This window comes from Pelodiscus sinensis, chromosome 1 (genome assembly GCF_052426305.1).
Source record: "Pelodiscus sinensis isolate ZL-2025 chromosome 1, ASM5242630v1, whole genome shotgun sequence".
Lineage (NCBI taxonomy): Eukaryota > Metazoa > Chordata > Testudines > Trionychidae > Pelodiscus > Pelodiscus sinensis.
The window spans coordinates 24,852,261-24,871,872 of NC_143052.1; the positions used below are offsets into that span (position 1 = coordinate 24,852,261).

General features: G+C 42.5%; 1 protein-coding gene across 5 annotated transcripts in view; it reads left to right on the forward strand.

Moving 5' to 3' along the window:
* Nucleotides 1-19,612, forward strand: part of GSAP (gamma-secretase activating protein) — a 151,694-nt gene that overhangs the window by 21,617 nt on the left and 110,465 nt on the right. For all 5 annotated transcript variants that reach the window (XR_012903342.2, XR_012903339.2, XM_075926733.2 and 2 more), the window contains exons 8-19: nucleotides 83-132; nucleotides 2,349-2,453; nucleotides 2,766-2,825; nucleotides 4,431-4,474; nucleotides 5,845-5,930; nucleotides 11,079-11,156; nucleotides 11,878-11,955; nucleotides 12,432-12,524; nucleotides 15,648-15,865; nucleotides 16,202-16,271; nucleotides 17,050-17,132; nucleotides 18,263-18,316. Coding sequence is in view for 3 of the 5 variants with exons in the window: in XM_075926733.2 (XP_075782848.1) it covers nucleotides 83-132; nucleotides 2,349-2,453; nucleotides 2,766-2,825; nucleotides 4,431-4,474; nucleotides 5,845-5,930; nucleotides 11,079-11,156; nucleotides 11,878-11,955; nucleotides 12,432-12,524; nucleotides 15,648-15,865; nucleotides 16,202-16,271; nucleotides 17,050-17,132; nucleotides 18,263-18,316 (1,019 nt within the window). In the remaining 2 variants the exon portion in view is untranslated. The remainder of the gene's footprint in view (nucleotides 1-82; nucleotides 133-2,348; nucleotides 2,454-2,765; nucleotides 2,826-4,430; nucleotides 4,475-5,844; nucleotides 5,931-11,078; nucleotides 11,157-11,877; nucleotides 11,956-12,431; nucleotides 12,525-15,647; nucleotides 15,866-16,201; nucleotides 16,272-17,049; nucleotides 17,133-18,262; nucleotides 18,317-19,612) is intronic.

Consider the following 19,612-nt stretch of genomic DNA (forward strand, 5'->3'; position numbering starts at 1 on the left):
CAGTGGTAGGATGTTAAACTGTTTTGCTAACCATACTGAATATTTAAAAAAAAATTGAATTTCAATATTTTTAATTTTAAAGATATCGAACAATTTCACATTCATATTCTCACAGAAGACCACCAAAAAGTGGTAAGAAAGCAACTTTCCTTTGATGCACTTATTGAAAAACTAGAAGAAGACTATTTTTGTAAACAGTTTTTTATTGTGATTTTTTTTCCTGACATTTCTAAATAATTGTTTTGGTAATATAGCTGCAGCTGTGAAAATTATACTAATTCATGGCTACATTAATAACATGCAGATTGTACAGTAGGTTATTCAACAAGAGACTGTGATACTTACCTGAAAAGTTAGTCATCTCATAGCCTTTTCCTAAAGTCTATGAACTTAACCTGATCAAAAAGAATGTTTAAAGGTTCGCATATTCCCCAAAGCCTAAATATGTTGGGAATCAGAATAGAATTAAGAGGCTTTCACCCACCCTTATGTTCTAGGATTCTGACATGGAGGAGAGTTTAGAAAGATGATCTGTATGGAAGATGCATGAAGTAGCAGCAAAACTGAATGATGCATCTAAAAATGGATGATGTGAATGCTCTGAGTTACTCATTTCCCTATGTTTATCATATTTGGTATAAACCCTTGTTATAGTCTCTAGGGGTACGTCTAGACTACATGGCTCTCTCACCGGAGCCATGTAAAATAGTTTACTCGGCATAGTCAATGAAGCGGGGATTTAAATAATTTAATATTTAAATAATTTAAATAATCCCCGCTTCATTAAAATAAAAATGGCCACCGCACTGTGCCGACGATCAGCTGATCCGGCACTGCGTGGCAGTCTAGACACGGTGTGGTCGACAAGGGAAGCCTTTGTTGACCGCTCCAGTAAACCTTGTTTCACGAGGCATACCGGAGTGTTCGACAAAGGCTTCCCTTGTCGACTGCGCCACGTCTAGACTGCTGCGCTGTGCCAGATCAGCTGATCGTCAGCACAGCATGGTGGCCATTTTTATTTTAACGAAGCGGGGATTATTTAAATCCCCGCTTCATTGACTATGCCGAGTAAACTATTTTACATGGCTCTTTCGACGGAGCCATGTAGTCTAGACGTACCCTAACTGTGACATTAATTAGAGGTGCCATTATTAGAAGACTATACAAATCCACTATTGTGTGACCTACTTAACATGAAATAATCAGGGTCCATCTGCTGTATCATAAAAACCACAATTCATTTTCTTGTGGCAAAAATATAAGTTTGGAGGGAAAAAGTGTAAGTCCTTATTACTTATTCGAAGGCCTTTCATACTGACTTTGGTGGTAAAAAGATGTCTTAAGGTGGATGTAATTTAAAACAAAACAAAACACTGTAACGGTGTGTTTACACAGCAAAGTTATTTTGAAATAATGGGTGGCTTATTCTGACCCCTGTAAATCTCAATCTATGAAGAATAATACCTATTCCGAATCAGCTATTTCAAAATAAGGTGTGTATAGATGCTCCACTTCTGCTATTTCAAAATAGCCCCTCAACAGGGCCATTCTAAGTTATTCCTCCTGGGGCGCTAAATCAAGATAGCACGTCTACTTTAGGGAAGCCTGTCTCGGACTAATTTTGAAGCTACCCTGCAGCCTATTCTGAAATAACTGTGCAGTGTAGGTGTAGCCTAAGAATGCGGTAAAGGGCTTTAGAATAACTGAAAATCAGGTGCTAAGTTAGTTTCTGCCAAATGAACTGTTTAACTGTTACTTGAAATGGCTTCTTTCTGCATCTTGCAAGGGTAACTTAGTCCTAATCATTTCCCACTGTTTTAGCCTCTTCCCTCTTTATCCATCACGTGTCTGAAAAGACGGGACAAAACTCCCTTTGGAACTAGCAGTTTTCCTCCCTTGTTGGCTAATAAAGATTCTTGCAGGAAGCTCAAACATCTGGCATCCCATTTCTCTTACCTTCCCTGGGACGGAGCTTGCTATCTCTTCTCCCTCCCCCCCCACGTTGAGGGGCTTGGGTGGATAAGTTCTTTATGATTTCCCTTCCCCTCCCAACTCTGTAGCAAACTATCCTGCAAGTGTAGAAAATCCTAGATATATCTTCTTTGGGAGCTAGTAAATATTTCTCCTGAACTGAATATATTGCCTCTGCAACATCCCAGACTCCCTGGTTTACAGAGATTCCTCTGAAATGGAACAAGTAGAATATTTAAGCTAGTTGGAAACAAAAAACTATCAGGCTGTTCTGTGTGCTGCTCTTTCTCCTAAAGTCCTGAGTTGTTCATCATCTTAATTAGAGAATCTTATTTGACTTACAGTGTTCAGCTCATTTTTAAAATCCTTCCTTTCAGGTGATTCAAAAAACAGGCCAGCTCCCAAGAGACAGAGTTGTAGATGATCTCATTTGGGCACAATGGGATATGACAGAGCAAAGACTCTTCTACATTGTTCCAAAGGTGGGAAACAATTGAATCTCTTTGTGATCCCATCTGTCACTTTTCTGATATGAAAGTTTGATTTTTAAATCCAGTGACAATAGACAGAAGGTAGACAACTGATATGATACAGGAAGGAAGCATGTGAACTGAGGAGCTGTATGCTGGGGCGTGTTATTTGAGGGTTTAGTGTGTGGTTTTTGCCTTCCTTCTCATCTACCTGATGCTTTGTTCATGTTAGCAAACAAGGCTGAATGATGGACTTTCCAACCACTTTCAGTCTGTGTCATGTATCTCTATTATTTATAATAAAATTCTCTTTCTTAATTTTAGGAATCCAGGAGTATCTTAAAATGTGTCCAGTTTTATCCTGATGAAAATTTTAATTTAATAGTAAGTCATAGATATAAGATTGCCATCATATAGCAAAGGGGAGGGTTTAGTTATATCTTTAATGGGAGATGATTCAGTTTATTTCCAAGTCTATGTGTTTAATATTTTTATTCACATGAATTATAATATAAAACCACAAACCTTGGAAATGCGCTTTAAAATATAATGACCAAATTTTAATCTGAATACGTTAGAGCAACTCCACTGATTTTGAAAATGAGTAGTCCTGTGGTCCCTTAGGATATGTCTACACTGCCAATGTAGGCATTCGAACTTGCAAATGAAGCCCGGGATTTAAATATCCCGGGCTTCATTTGCATGTTCCCGGGCGCCACCACTTTTAAATGCCCCATAGTTTGAACTACCTGCCCGCGGCTACACGCGGCACTGGCTAGGTAGTTCAAATTAAAGCTCCTAATTCAAACTACCATTACCCCTCCTGCAATGAAGAGTAACGGTAGCTCGAATTAGAAGCTTTGATTTGAACTACCTAGCCCATTCTGCGTGTAGCCGCTGGCAGGTAATTCGAACTACGGGGCATTTAAAAATGGCGGCACCTGGGAACATGCAAATGAAGGCCAGGATATTTAAATCCTGGCCTTCATTTGCAAGTTCGAATGCCTACATTGGCCACCCTAGTTCGAACTAGGGTGGCAGTGTAGACATACCTTTAGAGACTAACGAAATCTACTCCATTGTTTTTAAAGTTACAGACTAGCACAGCTATCCCTCTGAGACTTTTCCCACTAATTTGGGGTTAACATAGAATCGTGGGACTGGAAAGGACCTCGAGAGGTCCTCTAATTCAGCCCTCTGCACTCATGGCAGGACTAAATATTAAATACACTATCTAGTACATTTGTGCAATCCCACTGGAATTCATGGAATTAATGAATTGTAGAGCAATGGAATTAAGCAGAATTAGATGGAGAAATAAAGTACTGCTCGTGCTTCCAGGATCGAGTCTATATGTCACTAAATGTTGTGGGCATTCTGTATTTATCTGGATTGGATTGTTTTTTACAAAGTCTGAATTTCATGCTCCCGCTGGGAGCCTGCATGGATACCCAGAGGTATATAAGTGGACGCATCCCAGCTAAAGGTTTGGTTAAGTGGTCTCTAGGGGATGTAGTTTAAGGATTTTGTATGGGAATTAATTTTGCCTCCTGTGCACTGTAAGATAAAAGACAGATTGGGGGTTATGAATCCCTGCTTTCCCCGCCACTTTATTTAAAATCCCCATAGTATTGTTGCCTTGAAGCTCAGCTGCTTTGATGTACTTCTTATACAAAGACAGTATGGCATTCCCAGTGATACAAATTTTAAATTGTTTAAAATATGAAACTTGCCTTAATTAGGCTTGTGAAGGCATTACATTTTTACATTGGATTACATAAAAGTATCCCATTCCAGAACTGTATATACCCCTCTTGGGAGGGAGAGCTGTTTTCTTAAATGACTGAAAGGGATTGAGTGGCTGTTGATGAAGTCGTGTTTTCCTTTGTGAAACTGGTGAATGAAGAGTGAGTGAGCAGAATGGATGCTTCACTAGACTGCCTTTAAATACTGAATCACGTAGGTGTGTTCTGATTTTTGGTTTAACAGCTTGAAGCACCCCTGGACATCCCTTTAAGAGAGACAGGGTTGAAGTAAGTGGATGTGTCTAAAATTTGTTTTATCGACACATTAACTTCATTTGACATTACACGCGTCTTTGCATTGTATGACTTGAATCCATGTACCTGTTGCTGTAAGCTATTTTATGTGCAGGTTAAGGAGAGGAAGCAGCATCACATATGATCTTCAGAGCCACCTCATGGGTTTCCACTCCTTCTATGGTACGGTGAAACCAGATGAGAAGTTTATTATGGTCACTGATCCCTTCCCCATGGGAGTGGTTTGACCGGAGAACCAGATATAAATTAAACCACCCTTCCTGGGGCAGGGTATAGTGTCCCTATCCAAATAAAACCAACTTTCCTTAGTTTCCCTCTGAGGTCACAGCCTCTGCATTGCAAGCCTGTGGCAGTGTCCCCAAAATTTCCATTTCATTTCTGGGATTCCTTTTTCAAGTACTGGGTTGAGCCCCAGGCTGTTTATTGAGCAGACTAACATCTTATTTTTCTTCTCCATCTGTTCCTATTGGAGTATATCAACAGCTATCATCCCTCCTGCTTCCCAGAGTGCCTTGCAATGGTAGCTTACAGTTCCAAATCTCCCGCCCCCACCACTAGCACTCCCAAGACGTTTCAATATTAAGCAGACAGTTGGAGCTTGGTAGTGCAGGACATAGTCTACCTTAAAGGATCAATGCAGCCTGTTGCAGTTGTAATACTTGTCCAGATCTTTGTTGAAAGGTCAAGAAATATGTCTGGAGTAGGAACATTTTTAAAAGATAATTTAATGCATACTTTACTGTTGATAGATTGTAGCTAATAATTGACACTTATGCCCATGTTAGATTTTCTAAGATCTCTGAAAACGATAGCTAACGTCAGAATCTGAAAAAGAACCAAAATGCAAAACTGATAATAACATAGAATTTAGTCTTTCCCTTATTTTGTGACTATTCTCATTGAAATCAGTTTGATTATTCGCAGAATAATGCTCTAGTTGGCATAAGCAGAGGTGATAGATTGGGCTCCAAAACTTCTGATCTCTCAGATATGGTGAGTGCATAAATTGAGACCCACCAGCAGAATTTGCCTTCACCGTGATTCAGATGGTATGGGATGTAGCAGTATGGTACAGTAAAGAAATAACTTGCACGCGTATGGGATATCCCCTTGTTAAATATGGTTATGAAGAAATCGATTCATTTCAACTGCCGTCCCAACTCTAAGAGAGGAAACTAACAGAAACAAACTGATCCATTGTAGTTTTAATTACATTTTCTTATGGAATGTTTAATGATAATCTAATTCTTATATTTCCCTTGTGACCTTTCATGGATTCAGTACACTGTCTAAAAATCATTGTGGATGAAGAAATACATTTAATGGTCTTCATTTGCTTCTAGATTTGTGAATTTTGGCTATGATAACTCTCAAGACCGAGAGATGGATCCTAGATCTCTGAATCTGAAAGTTTTTACCAATAAAACAGGTAACTAATAATGATAAACTGTCTTGCAGTGATCATATGTTACGGAGTACTACACTGAAGTGTAGTTGTGTAACTAATTACAAAACTAAGAAGTCTTAGGAGGTCATTGGCATATTTGTGTTTGGCTATTTTTCCCCCCGGATGTATGGTACTCATATCAGGTCTTGGGAGAGATTTAACTGAGGAAAGTAGTGGGTCTCCTGTTTTGTAGCTTTAGTGGTTTTTAATCGAATGACCATAGAAGTTCTGGAGAAGCTAAGCTATCTTGAGCCAGGCACATAATGCCTGATCCAAAGCTTATTATCTAAATCAGTGGGAATCTTTCTGTTTACTTCACTGGTGTTTTGATCAGACTTCTAATGCAGGCGTCTTCATATCTGTCCAGGATTGTTATTCAGTCCTTAGGGTCTCTTGAACAGAGCCTGCTAATCATGATGATCTGCAGAGTGCACAGATGAGGATTAGGGTCAAGTCCTCATTTTTATGATCACTCATTACGTGAAACCTCTCTTCAAGGGTAAACAAACAAGTGCAGTTACCTTGTAAGAGACACAAACTTTTCCTTAGATTGATAAAATCCTCTAGAGCCCATCCTATTCTCTGGGCACTCATCCCGTACATGTCAAAGAATTGGTCATATGTACCCGTTACACTCCTCCAAGTCTCAGCCTTCTCCATGGACCCTCAAAGCCCAGAAAAAGTGATGGATTTGTCACTGTGCCTAGCCAGCTCTCAAGCTCCTTTAAATGCAGAGCTGCAGTGGGCGTAACTCCTGGGATCCAGTAAAAGCTGGGATTGAGCCAGTGTGTTTGCACGCCAGCTCCCAAAATACTCTAAATGCAGGGCTGTGGGGGGTGGATGTTGCATGTAGCCGATAGCATTAACCGATAAGCATCCACTTATTGGTTAATTATTAAACTGGCTATGCTATTACATCCCTACTTCAGAGGCTACACACCATTAATACAAGGGCTCTTATTCATTCTGTTTTAAACTATTTCCAGTAAAGAATTGGCCCCATTTCAAATGGAATATGCTATGCAATTTCCAATTGAATAAAAAAACTGTCCGTGACCATAGCCTGAACTCTGAATGAAACCGCATTTTCGGTCTCAAACTTCCATAGCAGAAGAAAAGTTGCCTTGTTACTCATAGCCAGCATGAACAAGATAGATTCAAAAAACCTTTAGCTGAGATCAAACAAGTTGGAGAATTAACTTTCTGTTTTCAGTCTGAACAGCATTAATAGTTATTTAAGCAGTAGTATGGTCTCGAATTGTGTGTGGTTATTTCTCTCTCTCTCTTTAACTTAGAGATTTTTATTTTCCATTTAGCAACTGATCTGTCATATACAATAAGGTAGAATAAGTATCCATAGTCTTCCTCCTCTGTTTCACCATTTGTTAGCTAGTATATCTTTGACTCTCCTTTAGCTGTGTGGTGCATTGAGTCTGTACACAGGATATATGTATGCCATTTATGTACAGTGACACATTGTATTTGAATTAGGAGGCGTGCTACAGAATGTATTTTAATGCAACATTCTGGTTGAGATTCTACATGAGCAAAAGTCAAGAAGTAGTTTCCTAGAAAATTTAACTTACTCCCTTGATGCATATATTGAATTGCATGGCTCCTATGGCAATTTCAATAGCTTAATTTTTAGTTGCCAAGCAGCAGAATATTATAGTTGCTTTTTCCTGATTCTTGTATCTCTAAAATCTTATCATGGTGTTACTATATTATAGAGCTATATTTGTAATCCCATTCTTGTTCTTTTTCTGGTTTTCCATCTTCTCTGCTCCCCTCTTTTTATTCTCTCCTTCTTCCTTTTTGTTTATGAAGAAGAAAGAGGGGAGTTTATCAGATACCTGAGTATACAACCTACTGATCACACTTCAAAAGCAATTGGTCCAAACTCTCCAACATAGTGACTACACTTCCACTGATTTCAGTGGAGCTGTGCTCATTCACCTTTACTTCTGCAGAAAATCTGGCCCAGTGGTCTGTGTGAGACTTAATTGCTTGTGGACGGTGTTAGTGTGTAAGCTCTGTGTTCTGTGCACAAGCAGAAAAACTATAGCATGGTTGACAACTTGACCACAAACAACACAATCTTTTCCACACCGTTCACCAATGTGTATCATTCTTGGTGTGTAGGCACTGGCCCCTTGGGGCAAGAAAATTATTCACTTTGAATCACTATATGTTCTGTCTTTAGCCTCTCTACTGAGACTGCGCATGTAGTGTCTGATGTGGTGACTCCTGTTAAATGTGTATCTGACCACTAGCAATTGGACTTAGACCACAAATCTCCCTTTATCAATGAAAAGCCCTCCCCCCTTTTTTTGCAGTCAATTGAGCCATCCAGTTCTCTGATCACATTTGCATACAAATACACCAATGCATTACTCTGAATACAAGATCATTAGTTTGCACTTTCAATGCAAACTATGTTGTCTGTAGGGCAGTATACTCCACAGCACACTTTGTCCTTCACAGCATGTGAAAATGAAATTGGCAGTGTGGGAGGGGAGACCGTGGCAAGGAAACCGCATTGGAAGAGGTCCAGCAAAGCCACAGCCTTCCTGCTGAGACCTTATGCTGCTGTTTTAAAAATTCTCTTTGTTTTATAGGGCCCCAAATGATCAAGGACACCCCATCTACTAACTCAAATGTCCAAACAAAATTCTATCGTAACCATTCAGTGTGCTAGAAACAAACATGAATTTCAGCCAAAGGAAATTCTCTTTCTTCCCACTCCTGAAAGTTAAATGCTTGGCCAAATATGTAGCATTATTAGCACAATGCTATAGTACAGCTTTGTGCTCAAGTAAGAGGCACTTTTAATAAAATGAAATCTCTTGAGTTTAGGCACTTCTGCTTTCAGTCAGTTGTATAGTGCATTGATTTGCATTATAAGAGTATCTGTGTGCATGTTTATCTGTATCTTTTGACAGCAATATCATGGTTAGCAATACCTTTTTAGGCACTAAATTACTGATAAAGGTAAGAGGCTCTAATAGCAGTATGACCGTAGTTCTGTCTTTCACCTCTCCCACTTGAATTAGAACAACATGGATTTGGGGCTGCTTGTAGCTGGCTAAAGAGGCCCACGTTGTTTAATTGGATTCTCATTTTATCAGAGCTCAACAGAGGGCTACCAGTAAATGGGGGATCAAAATGGTCAGTCATTCTCAACAGGGGTTAAGTGAGGGAATAAGGCTGGAACAAAGAGTTATTTATCACAGCTGAACTGTGATAAGGACAAATTTCTCTTTTTACAAGAAAATAACACTCTTCTTAATGAGAAAATTCAGGATTTCGCTGAAGAATGATAAAGTACCAGCAAATATGCTTTAGGCCAGAGGTAAATTCTGCACTGGCAGCAGGATGGTGAGATAGCTAGGCTTTTACTTGCTGTTGTTCTGTTTTGCACATTGAATTACAGGCAGTCCCCGGGTTACGTACAAGATAGGGACTGTAGGTTTGTTCTTAAGTTGAATCTGTATGTAAGTCGGAACTGGCGTCCAGATTCAGCCGCTGCTGAAACTGACCGCCAGTTCTGACTTACATACAGAATCAACTTAAGAACCCCAAACGTCCCCAAGTCAGCTGTTGCTGAAACTGATCAGCAGCTGATTCCAGGAAGCCCGGGGCAGAGCAACTCTGCCTCGGGCTTCCTGTAGTCAGCGCTGGTCAGTTTCAGCAGCGGCTGAATCAGGACCAGAGCAGCTGGGGTGCTCCTGGGTTGGACCAGTAGCACCCAGAGCAGCACTGCAGGACCAACCGGCAGCACCCCAGCTGCTCTGCCACAGGCGTCCGGAGAAAAGCCTAGTCTGCTGGGGGGGGGCGTACTAGCTGCGCACCCCCCACCCCAGCAAACCAGGAAGACATGGGCGGCGGACCGAGACGCACCGCGGTCCCGCCGCCTGGGTCCTCCGCAGCTTTGCTCCCAGTCTCCCTGGTCTGCTGGAGACCAGCAGACCAGGGAGACGGGGAGCAAAGCCTCTGAGGACGCCGGCAGAGGGACAGCCGCGGCGCATCTGGGCTGCCCCGCTGCCGGCTTCCCCCGCGGCTTTGCAAAGCCTGAGGGAAGCCGGCAGCGGAGCAGCCCAGGCGCGTCTGGGGTGCCCCGCTGCCCGAGACCCCCCTCGGCTTTGCAAAGCCGCGGGGAAGCCGGCAGTGGAGCAGCCCACGCGCGCCTGGGGTGCCCTGCTGCCCGAGCCCCCCCCTCGGCTTTGCAAAGCCGCGGGGAAGCCGGCAGCGGAGCAGTCCAGGCGCGCCTGGGCTGCCTCGCTGCCTGAGGCCCCCCCCCCCCCGCAGCTTTGAAAGCCGCTGCCGGCTTCCCCGCAGCTTTGCAAAGCCGCGGGGGGTGGGCGGGGGGCTCGGGCAGCCCAGGCGCCCCTGGGCTGCCCGAGCCCCTCCGCGGCTTTGCTCTGCGTCTTCCTGGTCTGCAGACCAGGGAGACGCAGAGAAAGCCCCAGATCTGATACACGGGCGGCAGGACCGCGAGGTCCCCCAGTCCGTGTAATCTGGGGCAACCTCGTTCGTATCTGCGGATCCGACATAAGTCGGATCCGCGTAAGTCGGGGACTGCCTGTACATCGTTGCCTTTTGGCAGTTTTAATAGATAATCTCCAAAAATTGTAGGTGCAGTAGTCTGAGCAGTGGTTCAGATGGTGCTAAAATGTTTTCTACAGCAAAGAACTGAAAAATGCAATTTCTCTGAAATCGGGTTTGCTGAGCTTTCTGAACCCAAAATTACATTAATGTGTTTTTTTTCTCCTGAACTTAGAATCATAGAATCGAAGGGCTTCTATCTTATTATTCTAATAATATTCTTGTATTTTAATCATAGGCACTTCGCTAGCTTATTGTTTATACTCAACCTTTTTGCCATCTTCCTATTTAGCTGAATGTTGTATATGTTATTATCTTGATATATGTTTGTTTCTGTAGTCCTGAAAGCTGTTTAAGAAAAAGCATCTTTGTTTTCTTTAGTCTAAAACATTCTTAGGTTTTAGGATGGGATTGTAAAGTCTGTATCCACCTTTTGAGATATATGAAGTGGATCAGCTAAGACAGACATTTTATTCAGTTAACAAGTATGATAACACAACCAACCTCCATTTCATTTATTTTTAGGAAGCTTTTGTCTGTGTTATAGTCAGGCTTCTAACATTCCTAAGGAGGTCACATACTCAGTTTCTTTTTTACATAAAGGTATGGTTAATCTGTTTTATTCTATTGCTCTTATTAACTTATTTCATAGTGTCACTTTGTATAAGGTGTCTCAGAATATCTTACAAAATTAAACAACTATATAAGCCTGTAGACTGTAAAATACTCTGGCCAAAACTAAAAGTGTGGATGCCTGAAATAAGGCTGCTAGGTATCAGTCCTTCTTGTAGACTTCCTATGGGATAGACACTCAAATCACAATTTCCTGTAAGTGACCATTAACTGTACGTGACTCATTTTTGGGTGCCCACTTTGAAACATATCCAGCCAATCGTTTAGCAGCACTGAGCACTTACAGCTGCAGCTGCCGTCAGTGGGAACTGGGAGTGCTCTCTACCCATGACCGTAATACACCATGTGTGGGAGCTGGACTTACTAGCTCCTAGCTTGAGAGTCTGGGGTGCAGGTTAGCCCTTATTTTCACAGGCAAAGGTCAACGCTCACTGACTTCACTGAAAACTATATAAATGAAGCCAGTAAGGGTAAGAGGTGACTTGGTTTAAGTCCTTCTTGTTATGAACAGAGACTAGCATTTCAATCCAGGCAGAGGTAGATTTGTGTATCCAATATGAGATACAACACAGTTCAGACAAAGAATCAGACTTTCTGTGGGTTCAGATAGACTTGCACTGCCCCAGATTCTCTCTCTCTCTCTCGTTATACTTTGCATATAAGCAATAACATTTAATGTGTGTCTTCTTAGGTTACAGCAAAACCTTTACAGTTGCTCTACAAAGAACAGATTACCCACAAATGAAGGAAGTAGCGTTTTTGGATCTGGGTAGGTTGCTAATGTAGCTTCTCTTGTTTCCTCTCCCCACTTTGAGAAGATAGAGCACTCATTAACCTCAAGGCTTCTTGTGGTCTCTCTCCTCTTTATAAGAGAGAGATAAAGGTTTTTCCCTCATCCCTTCATAATGTAGCAAATAAAGTAACTTATGCAACATGACTTCTATTTTTGGCACTTGATATTGTAATACCTCATAGTGTTAGTGTGCAACTTCCTCTGAAGTTGACTGTGTTTCTCTGGAGATAAACTAGCATAGTGCTTTTGAGTGGCATGAGTGTCTCACATCCTTCCCTGAAAACCTGAGGGTATCGCTTATATTTCCTGTGTTAACACTGCAACCTCTATTAACTAAACTATTTTATATCCCCTAGACATAACCTGTTCCAATAAAGAGAATTGGGCTGAGAATTCCCAAAGGAAATACTTCAACAGTTGCTCCAATTGATGGCTCTTGTTTCTTTCAACAGATTATTATGTGGCTGTTTATTTGCCTGGCCACTTCCTACATCTCCTCAATATTCAGCATCCTGACCTGATGTGCTATAATTTGTTTCTAAAAGGTACAGTAAAACTTTAGTACTTAGAAGTCTTGAGCATTTCTTAAGACCATGGTAGAGACTCTTGAAATTATTCTGTTCCCTTTAGAGGATAATTTGGTTCATTTTATTGGCCTCACATCTTCATTACTGTACAGTGTTCTCTGAAAAGCCCAGAAGATAGGGACCAGGTAGAATTAGAAATGTATTTTTGGCACACTCCATTTTAAAGAGATATAATGAGCTTTCTTATTTCATCCATTACTCATTGTCCGCTTATTATGAAATGAAAGGAGACCATTCAGTGAATTGCATTCTCTGGCTTCATTTAATAATTTCCCATTCCCCTTTGCATGTTTATCGATGCTCCAGCATTCTCAAATTTCATATGGAGATGCAAATTTGATATTACATTTCCTTCCTCCCATTGAGTTTCTGTGTGTGTGTTTGAGGAGAGTGGGAGAGGAAATCTGCATTTCCTTCACCTGATCAGAGTCACATAATTTGTTTTGAAGTCTCATCTGAAAGGCACAGTATTTAATTTGCACGTAACAGTGTGCTATAGGAAATGGGTTATTTTTGGAAACAGAAGGCCTTTGTTTGGAAACAGAAGGCCATTTTTTTTGATTGGGTGAAAGAAAGGTAGGCTGCTGGGCCTGGTGCAGCTCTGACACATACAGCACTGTCAAACCGCCCCTCTCCCCAAACCCAGTTAAGAGCTGGTTGGATTTGAGAGTAGAAGCATTTTCCTGCAGAAATACATACGGTAGGTGGGAAGTTTTATTTTATGGTGGGCATGTTTTCTAATGCAATGGGAATGAATGGGATTGAAATTACTCAATGGTAATCAATTCTAGCATATGATGATCTTGGTTTTGATCTTGGTTGTGTTTAATAGGTAGCAGGTTTAAAACAAACAAAAGGAAGTACATCTTCACACAATGCATAGTTAACGTGTGGAACTCCTTGCCAAAGGATGTTGTGAAAGCTAGGACTTTAAGAAGGTTCAAAAAAGAGCTAGATAAATTAATGGAGGATGATTATTAGCTAGAATGGGTAGAAATGGTGTTCCTAGCCTCTGTTTATCAAAAGCTAGGAATGGGTGACAGGGTTGGGATCACTTGATTATAAACTGTTCTGTTCATCCCCTCTAGGGGCACCTAGCATTGGCCTTTGTCAGAAGACAGGATATTGGTCTAGATGGGCCTTTGACCTGACCCAGTGTGGCAATTCTCATGTTCTTAAATTTAGTCTTCTTTTTCTCAAAGTTTGGTACTTGTTGCTATTTAGATGGCCCAATACAGTGTGAGCATGTTACTTTGGATGGTGCAAGCCTTCTGCATCATAGTTGGTACAGACTAACTCACTGTACTCTACTAAAATGGTACCCATCTACAATAAACTTCAGGCAAGAGTTGGATATTTAGTTTTTTCCCTCCCCCAAACAGAAGGGATTCAGTGCACTACTGAGGCCCTGGGCAGTAGGTAGCAGCTTGCACTATTGAATGGATATTTTTAGTGTAGACCTGCACTGGATGCATTGGAGAGGGTCCAGCGGAGGGCAACCAAAATGATTAGGGGCTGGAGCATATGACCTATGAGGAGCGGCTGAGGGAGTTGGGTCTGTTTAGTCTGCAGAAGCAAAGAGTGAGGGGGGATTTGATAGCAGCCTTCAACTTCCTGAAGGGAGGTTCCAAAGAGGCTGGAGAAAGGCTGTTCTCAGTAGTGACGGATGGCAGAACAAGGAGCAATGGTCTCAAGTTGTGGTGGGAGAGGTCCAGGTTGGATATTAGGAAAAATTATTTCACTAGGAGAGTGGTGAAGCACTGGAATGGGTTACCTAAGGAAGTAGTGGAGTCTCCATCCCTAGAGGTGTTTAAGTCTCGGCTTGACAAAGCCCTGGATGGGTTGATTTAGTTGGGATTAGTCCTGCCTAGGGCAGGGGACTGGAATTGATGACCTTCTGAGGTCTCTTCCAGTTCCATGATTCCATGAAAGGCAGTTAGGAATGTCATTAAATGGATCTCATCCACTCATCTTCAGCTTCAAGAACATGGCCAAGAAGTAGGTATGATTGAGTGCAGGTCTATACTAGAAGTGCTAAATCGGTGCAGCTGCACCAATGCAGCCATGCCATGCTGCACTGTTGGCATAATTGCTCCACCTTGAGAGTATCTCCAGCCAACATAGTACTGGTGTGGGTCGGGCTGAGGTTGTTGTAATTTGTATTGCTCATGGGAGGTGTCTTTTTCATACCTTTGAGTGACGTAAGCCGCATTGATTTAAGTGTTAGTGTATACCCGCCCTCAGTGCAGGGGTGGGCAATAATTTTTGCCTGTGGGCCACCCCGGAAGGGGCGGGGCCTAAACAGGAAGGGGCAGGGCTACTCCATCCCCAGACCATGATTGATCTGGGGGTGGGGAGCCTCTTTGCATCCCCTTCCCACTAGGCACCCATGTCCTGGAAGAGGCTGGGCATGCTCCCCCAAAACCAGGCCAATCAGGGCCTGGGGGAGAGTGAGAAGCCTCCTCCTGGTCTGCAAGGAGCACATGGCACTTTGAAGTGCTGTGGGCTCCTTGCAGGGCTGGAGCAGGGTGAAGGAAGCTTCACGCAGCTCTCCCGCCCCCAGGATCTGATTGGGCAGGGGAGCATGCAAAGCCTCCTCTACTTTCCTTCCGCTGGCTCTGCAAGTAGCACATGGTGCATTGCGGTAGCACCTAGCAGGGCTGGAGGAGGCTTTGGGTGCTCCCCTGCCCACAGGCCCTAATTGGCCTGGGAGCAGGGGAGCAGCAGAGCCTCCGCAGGCTGGATGCACCTGTTTGGCAGGCCGTTTTGCCCACCCCTGTCAGTGCTTTCACACAGTGGTTATCCATGCTAGAGAAAAATCTAAGACAGGTAGGACCTTATTTTCAGAGGTTCAAGGCACTTGAATCTCTAATGGTTTTCAAAGAAATCTTTCCGTACTTAGCCCTTCTGAGAACAGCTGGCCAATAGGATGGGGTGGGAAGTTAAAGTGTGTGAGAAGGGAAAATGGAGGAGGAGTTGGAGACCATGAAATCATGGGATGTGGCAGAGGGGAGAAATTTGTGATAAATAGAATTTATGTTCACACAAAGACCTTTCTACCTTCAAATCTCCTCCCTCCAGGCGAGGATGCAAGAATCAACATGCTGCCCAACAGTCCCATCCAGTCCCTATTCAAGTCAACCATCTGGGATTGCTGCTCAGGAAGACTGTTTACCATAAGAATGAATGAGTGTTCCTTGTTGCAATTCCTCCGGAACAGTAAATTGGACAGCGATAGACTGGCAGCCCTGCACTGTGCTCTCTTACATGTCAGGAATACAACAGATTTGGAAATGCAGGTAGGACTATAAGTCACTTCCTTAAGTTTCTTAGCGTTATTTATTCAGCTAAAAAGAGTGGGCGGAGTTCTCATGACCAATATGAAGAGATAGTCACTATTATTATCAAACATTTGCATTGCGGTAGCACCTAGAAGCTGACCAGGTTGGCTCCAACATGCTTCCAGTGTAATAAGTATAAGGATTATGTTTCTGAAAACACTGTTTGACTTCGTTCTGTGTCACTGCTTTAGGCAGTGAACTGCAAGTGAAAGGGGTTCATTGATCTGGACAGTGCCAGAGTCTTTTGTTTGAAAACAAGCTTTAATGAACTCTCCATTTTTTTGACTTTCACAGATTATTCAGTGGATTTCTGAGAATCTGTCAGCATGTTATACATTTAACCCCATACAGGAATTTATCATTGGTAGGTGGGTTTTTTTTCCCTTGAATGTTAAGCAAGAAAAGTTTAAAGGGAGACATCAGAAGATAAAACCACCCAACTGCAAACTGACTCTCCTCCCGCTGCCTTATTTTTTTGATTATACTGGTGGTTGTTTGACTCAGCTATTGTAATGCTGTACACTGTTGCTAATTGAGAAGACCAGTACATTGCAATTCTGGTTTGAGAGCAACTTCTACAACTTTACACACATGATTAGCTACCACTTTGTGCAGGCAGAGAGCCATTACCATTTTGCCCTTTCATGAGCCAAATTCTCTGTCTAGCAGGTGGCTCAAATAGCTGGGATGTCTGCCGGGCAGATGAATAGAAGAGGAAGGAGTAATTTTCCTTTAGACTCTGCCAGGTCACAGAGCCATTCCTGATGGTTGCTTCAGCATAATGGCTGGTGTATCCTGTGACATTTTCACATATCAGCAGATCATTTGGCCCAGCCAATCTGAACCCTGCTTCCTTCTCAAGGAAGCTCTGCTGAACTGAGCTGGAGCTAAGTAGCTGACACACCCTTGCAGGGCCATCTGGGATTCTTTTCCTCCCTTTGTGCAGTGGAGTCATATCAGGTTCCACTGCTAAGGAAGCTGCTGCAGTAGCAACATCATGAATTGTCCCTAAACAACTAATTGGCAGATTAGTAAGGGAAATGGCAAGTAAAAGGGAACAGACTATAAAGCTTTTTCTTGGTAACTTGTAACTTTATACAGCCTTGTCTTGTAAATCTTTAATTTTTTTTTAATTCATTCAGCTTCCCTATACTGGTCAATGTGTCCAGAGACTAGCAAACTGGATAAACTTTTGCCATATACATCACTGCTGTACTGGAATGGGGTAAGATATCCGCTGAGATGAGCATTAATAATTTAGGGAAAGGATTTGTTTCCTTTCTAAAACCTGTCCACTTTTGGAAGCAAAATTTTTCTTTTTAGAAGATGATCTAGTTGCTTGTCTGTCTATTTTATACCCATTTTATCTTACCAAGCCTTGATGTCATGTTTTTCAATCTTTAAACCAGCACTTTAACAAGGTTCAAAAAAGAACTAGATAAATTCATGGAGGTTAGGTCCATCAATACTTATTAGACAGCATGGGCAGGAATGGTGTCCCTAGCCTCTATTAGAGGCTGGAAATGGATGACAGGTGAGAGATCACTTGATGATTACCTGTTGTGTTCACTCCCCTTTCGGGGCATCTGGCATTGGCCACTGTCAGAAGACAGGATACTGGGCTAGATGGACCTTTGGTCTGACCCAGTATGGCCATTCTTATCTTCTTAATCTTTATTTTTGGTAAATGCCTTTATGAATCCTCAGTGACAATAGTGGTATTTAATTGTTAAATTGGTCATGGTTTTTATGTGATATACCGATGACTGTGTGCCCATGTGGTGTTTATAATGGATGGAGAATGATTTTAGTCACCGGGATCCAGGACTTGAGCCACTGCATCCAGGTTTCCAGTAAGTATACAACCTGGCGAGTATTATTATAATGAAAATTGTATAAAATAAACAATATTTGGTATATGAAAGACAATCACCAGCCAATCAAAAGTTTTCCAGTCTTCAGCCTTCTCCAGTAAGACCTACTGTCCAATTTTCCTCATTAACTCTAGTCATTACAATAGTTCTAGGGAGCTAACCGCTTATTTAAATAATAGTTATTTAAAACTTCAAGCCTCAAACACAACATACTGTGTTGTATGGAGACTGTTTATCTTATTTATTGGGTTTACCAACCTACTTTAATCCTGAAAGAGGAGGCCACTTTTTATCTCAGCACAGAGAGAAAATAGTTTCCATTCTTCTCTCATGCAAAGGTCAGTGTGCTTTCTTGGTTAACTAGATTACTGTCTATAGAGGGAAGTTACCTGAAACCTTCACATTTTCATATTGTAATCTGTGATCTGTTTGTATCTTTTAAATTAAATTAATGTTTTAAATTCCTACTCTTTGTCTATAGATTATCCCTGGAATAACATGCATAACGGACATTATTTCTTTACCTGAACTAAAGGTAAGTCCCTACATATGAAGATATTGCTGTTAGTAGGAAGGATGTGGGTTGTCGCTTTCCTTCTAAACATAATGATAATGCAGGGCTACTCAAATGCAAATAACTTCTTTCACACTGACAGGCATGAATACAAAGATTAAGGCAAGACTATGCAACACACAGGTCCCATTTAAGTCAGTTCTGCTGATATTAATACAATGCAGTATTTACCCAATTTCCACCTACATGACAGCACTTTTCATGAACAATGACAGTCCAGGAATTTAACTACTAAAACACATATCAACCGAAGACCATTATGTTGACTACTTTTTTGTTTTGGCTCTCACCTGAGGGCCATATGTTGAGCCCTGGGTAAAGCCAAACTGCACCGTGGGCCGCAAACAAATGAGGCGCAGTCCTCATGCAGCCTACATGCCACGTGTTGAGTAGCCCTGCTATAATGCATGTATTATATGAAAATAAGGATGAAGAAAGAATTGCTCTAATTTTAAGTAGCTTTTGTGACTGCTGGAAACTTGAATTTTTCCGACAGATTTTGTGGTGTCAGAATTGAACAGTCTTTTCTCAAGGCTTTGTGCTATTCTTTCTGAAGGACATTGGCTGCTGCCCCAGGTGCTTTCCAGTTTAATTACCTCCTCGTTCTGTGACTGAAGTTAAAGTGGGGAAAGTTTCTTTGCACTAGAAACATGGGGGATTTCTAATGTACATCCAGGCTGCTGGTAAGCCCCTGGACCAGGGATCTGCAACTAACTGTACCCCTGTAGAAGGACCACCTAGGAGCATCTGCTAGTTACCCATTTTATTGTGTCTCCCCACCACCATTATCGCCCTTTTATATACATGGCACCATCTGTACCGTAACAGTCAAACTTTGTTCGTGTTAGAGATGCCTTGTAACCCACACTTGGCCACTCTCCCAGGGCCCAAAGGCAGGGACGCTTTCTCCCTGGTCTGGCAGACGGGGGAATTTCTCCTAAATGTGTCCACCCACAGGCAGCGGCGGATATAGGGCAGGGCGGCTGCCCCGGGCCACCCGCTTCAATAGGTCCCGCGCCAGCCCCGCTCGCCCTGACGCATATCTGCCGCTGCTGCCCTCGCCTGCTGGAGCCGCCTCCACCGCTGCCCTTTGCTGCATGTCCATGAGTGGCTCTGTTAGCCCGTGGCATGCGTGCGGTGGCAGCTCATTGCCATGGAGGCGAAGGGCGACGCCTGGCCATGGCGCCCGGGTATCCCACTGCTCCACCCTCCTGCACCACCCAGAGAGAGGCTGGGGAGCCCAGACCCCTTTCCCGC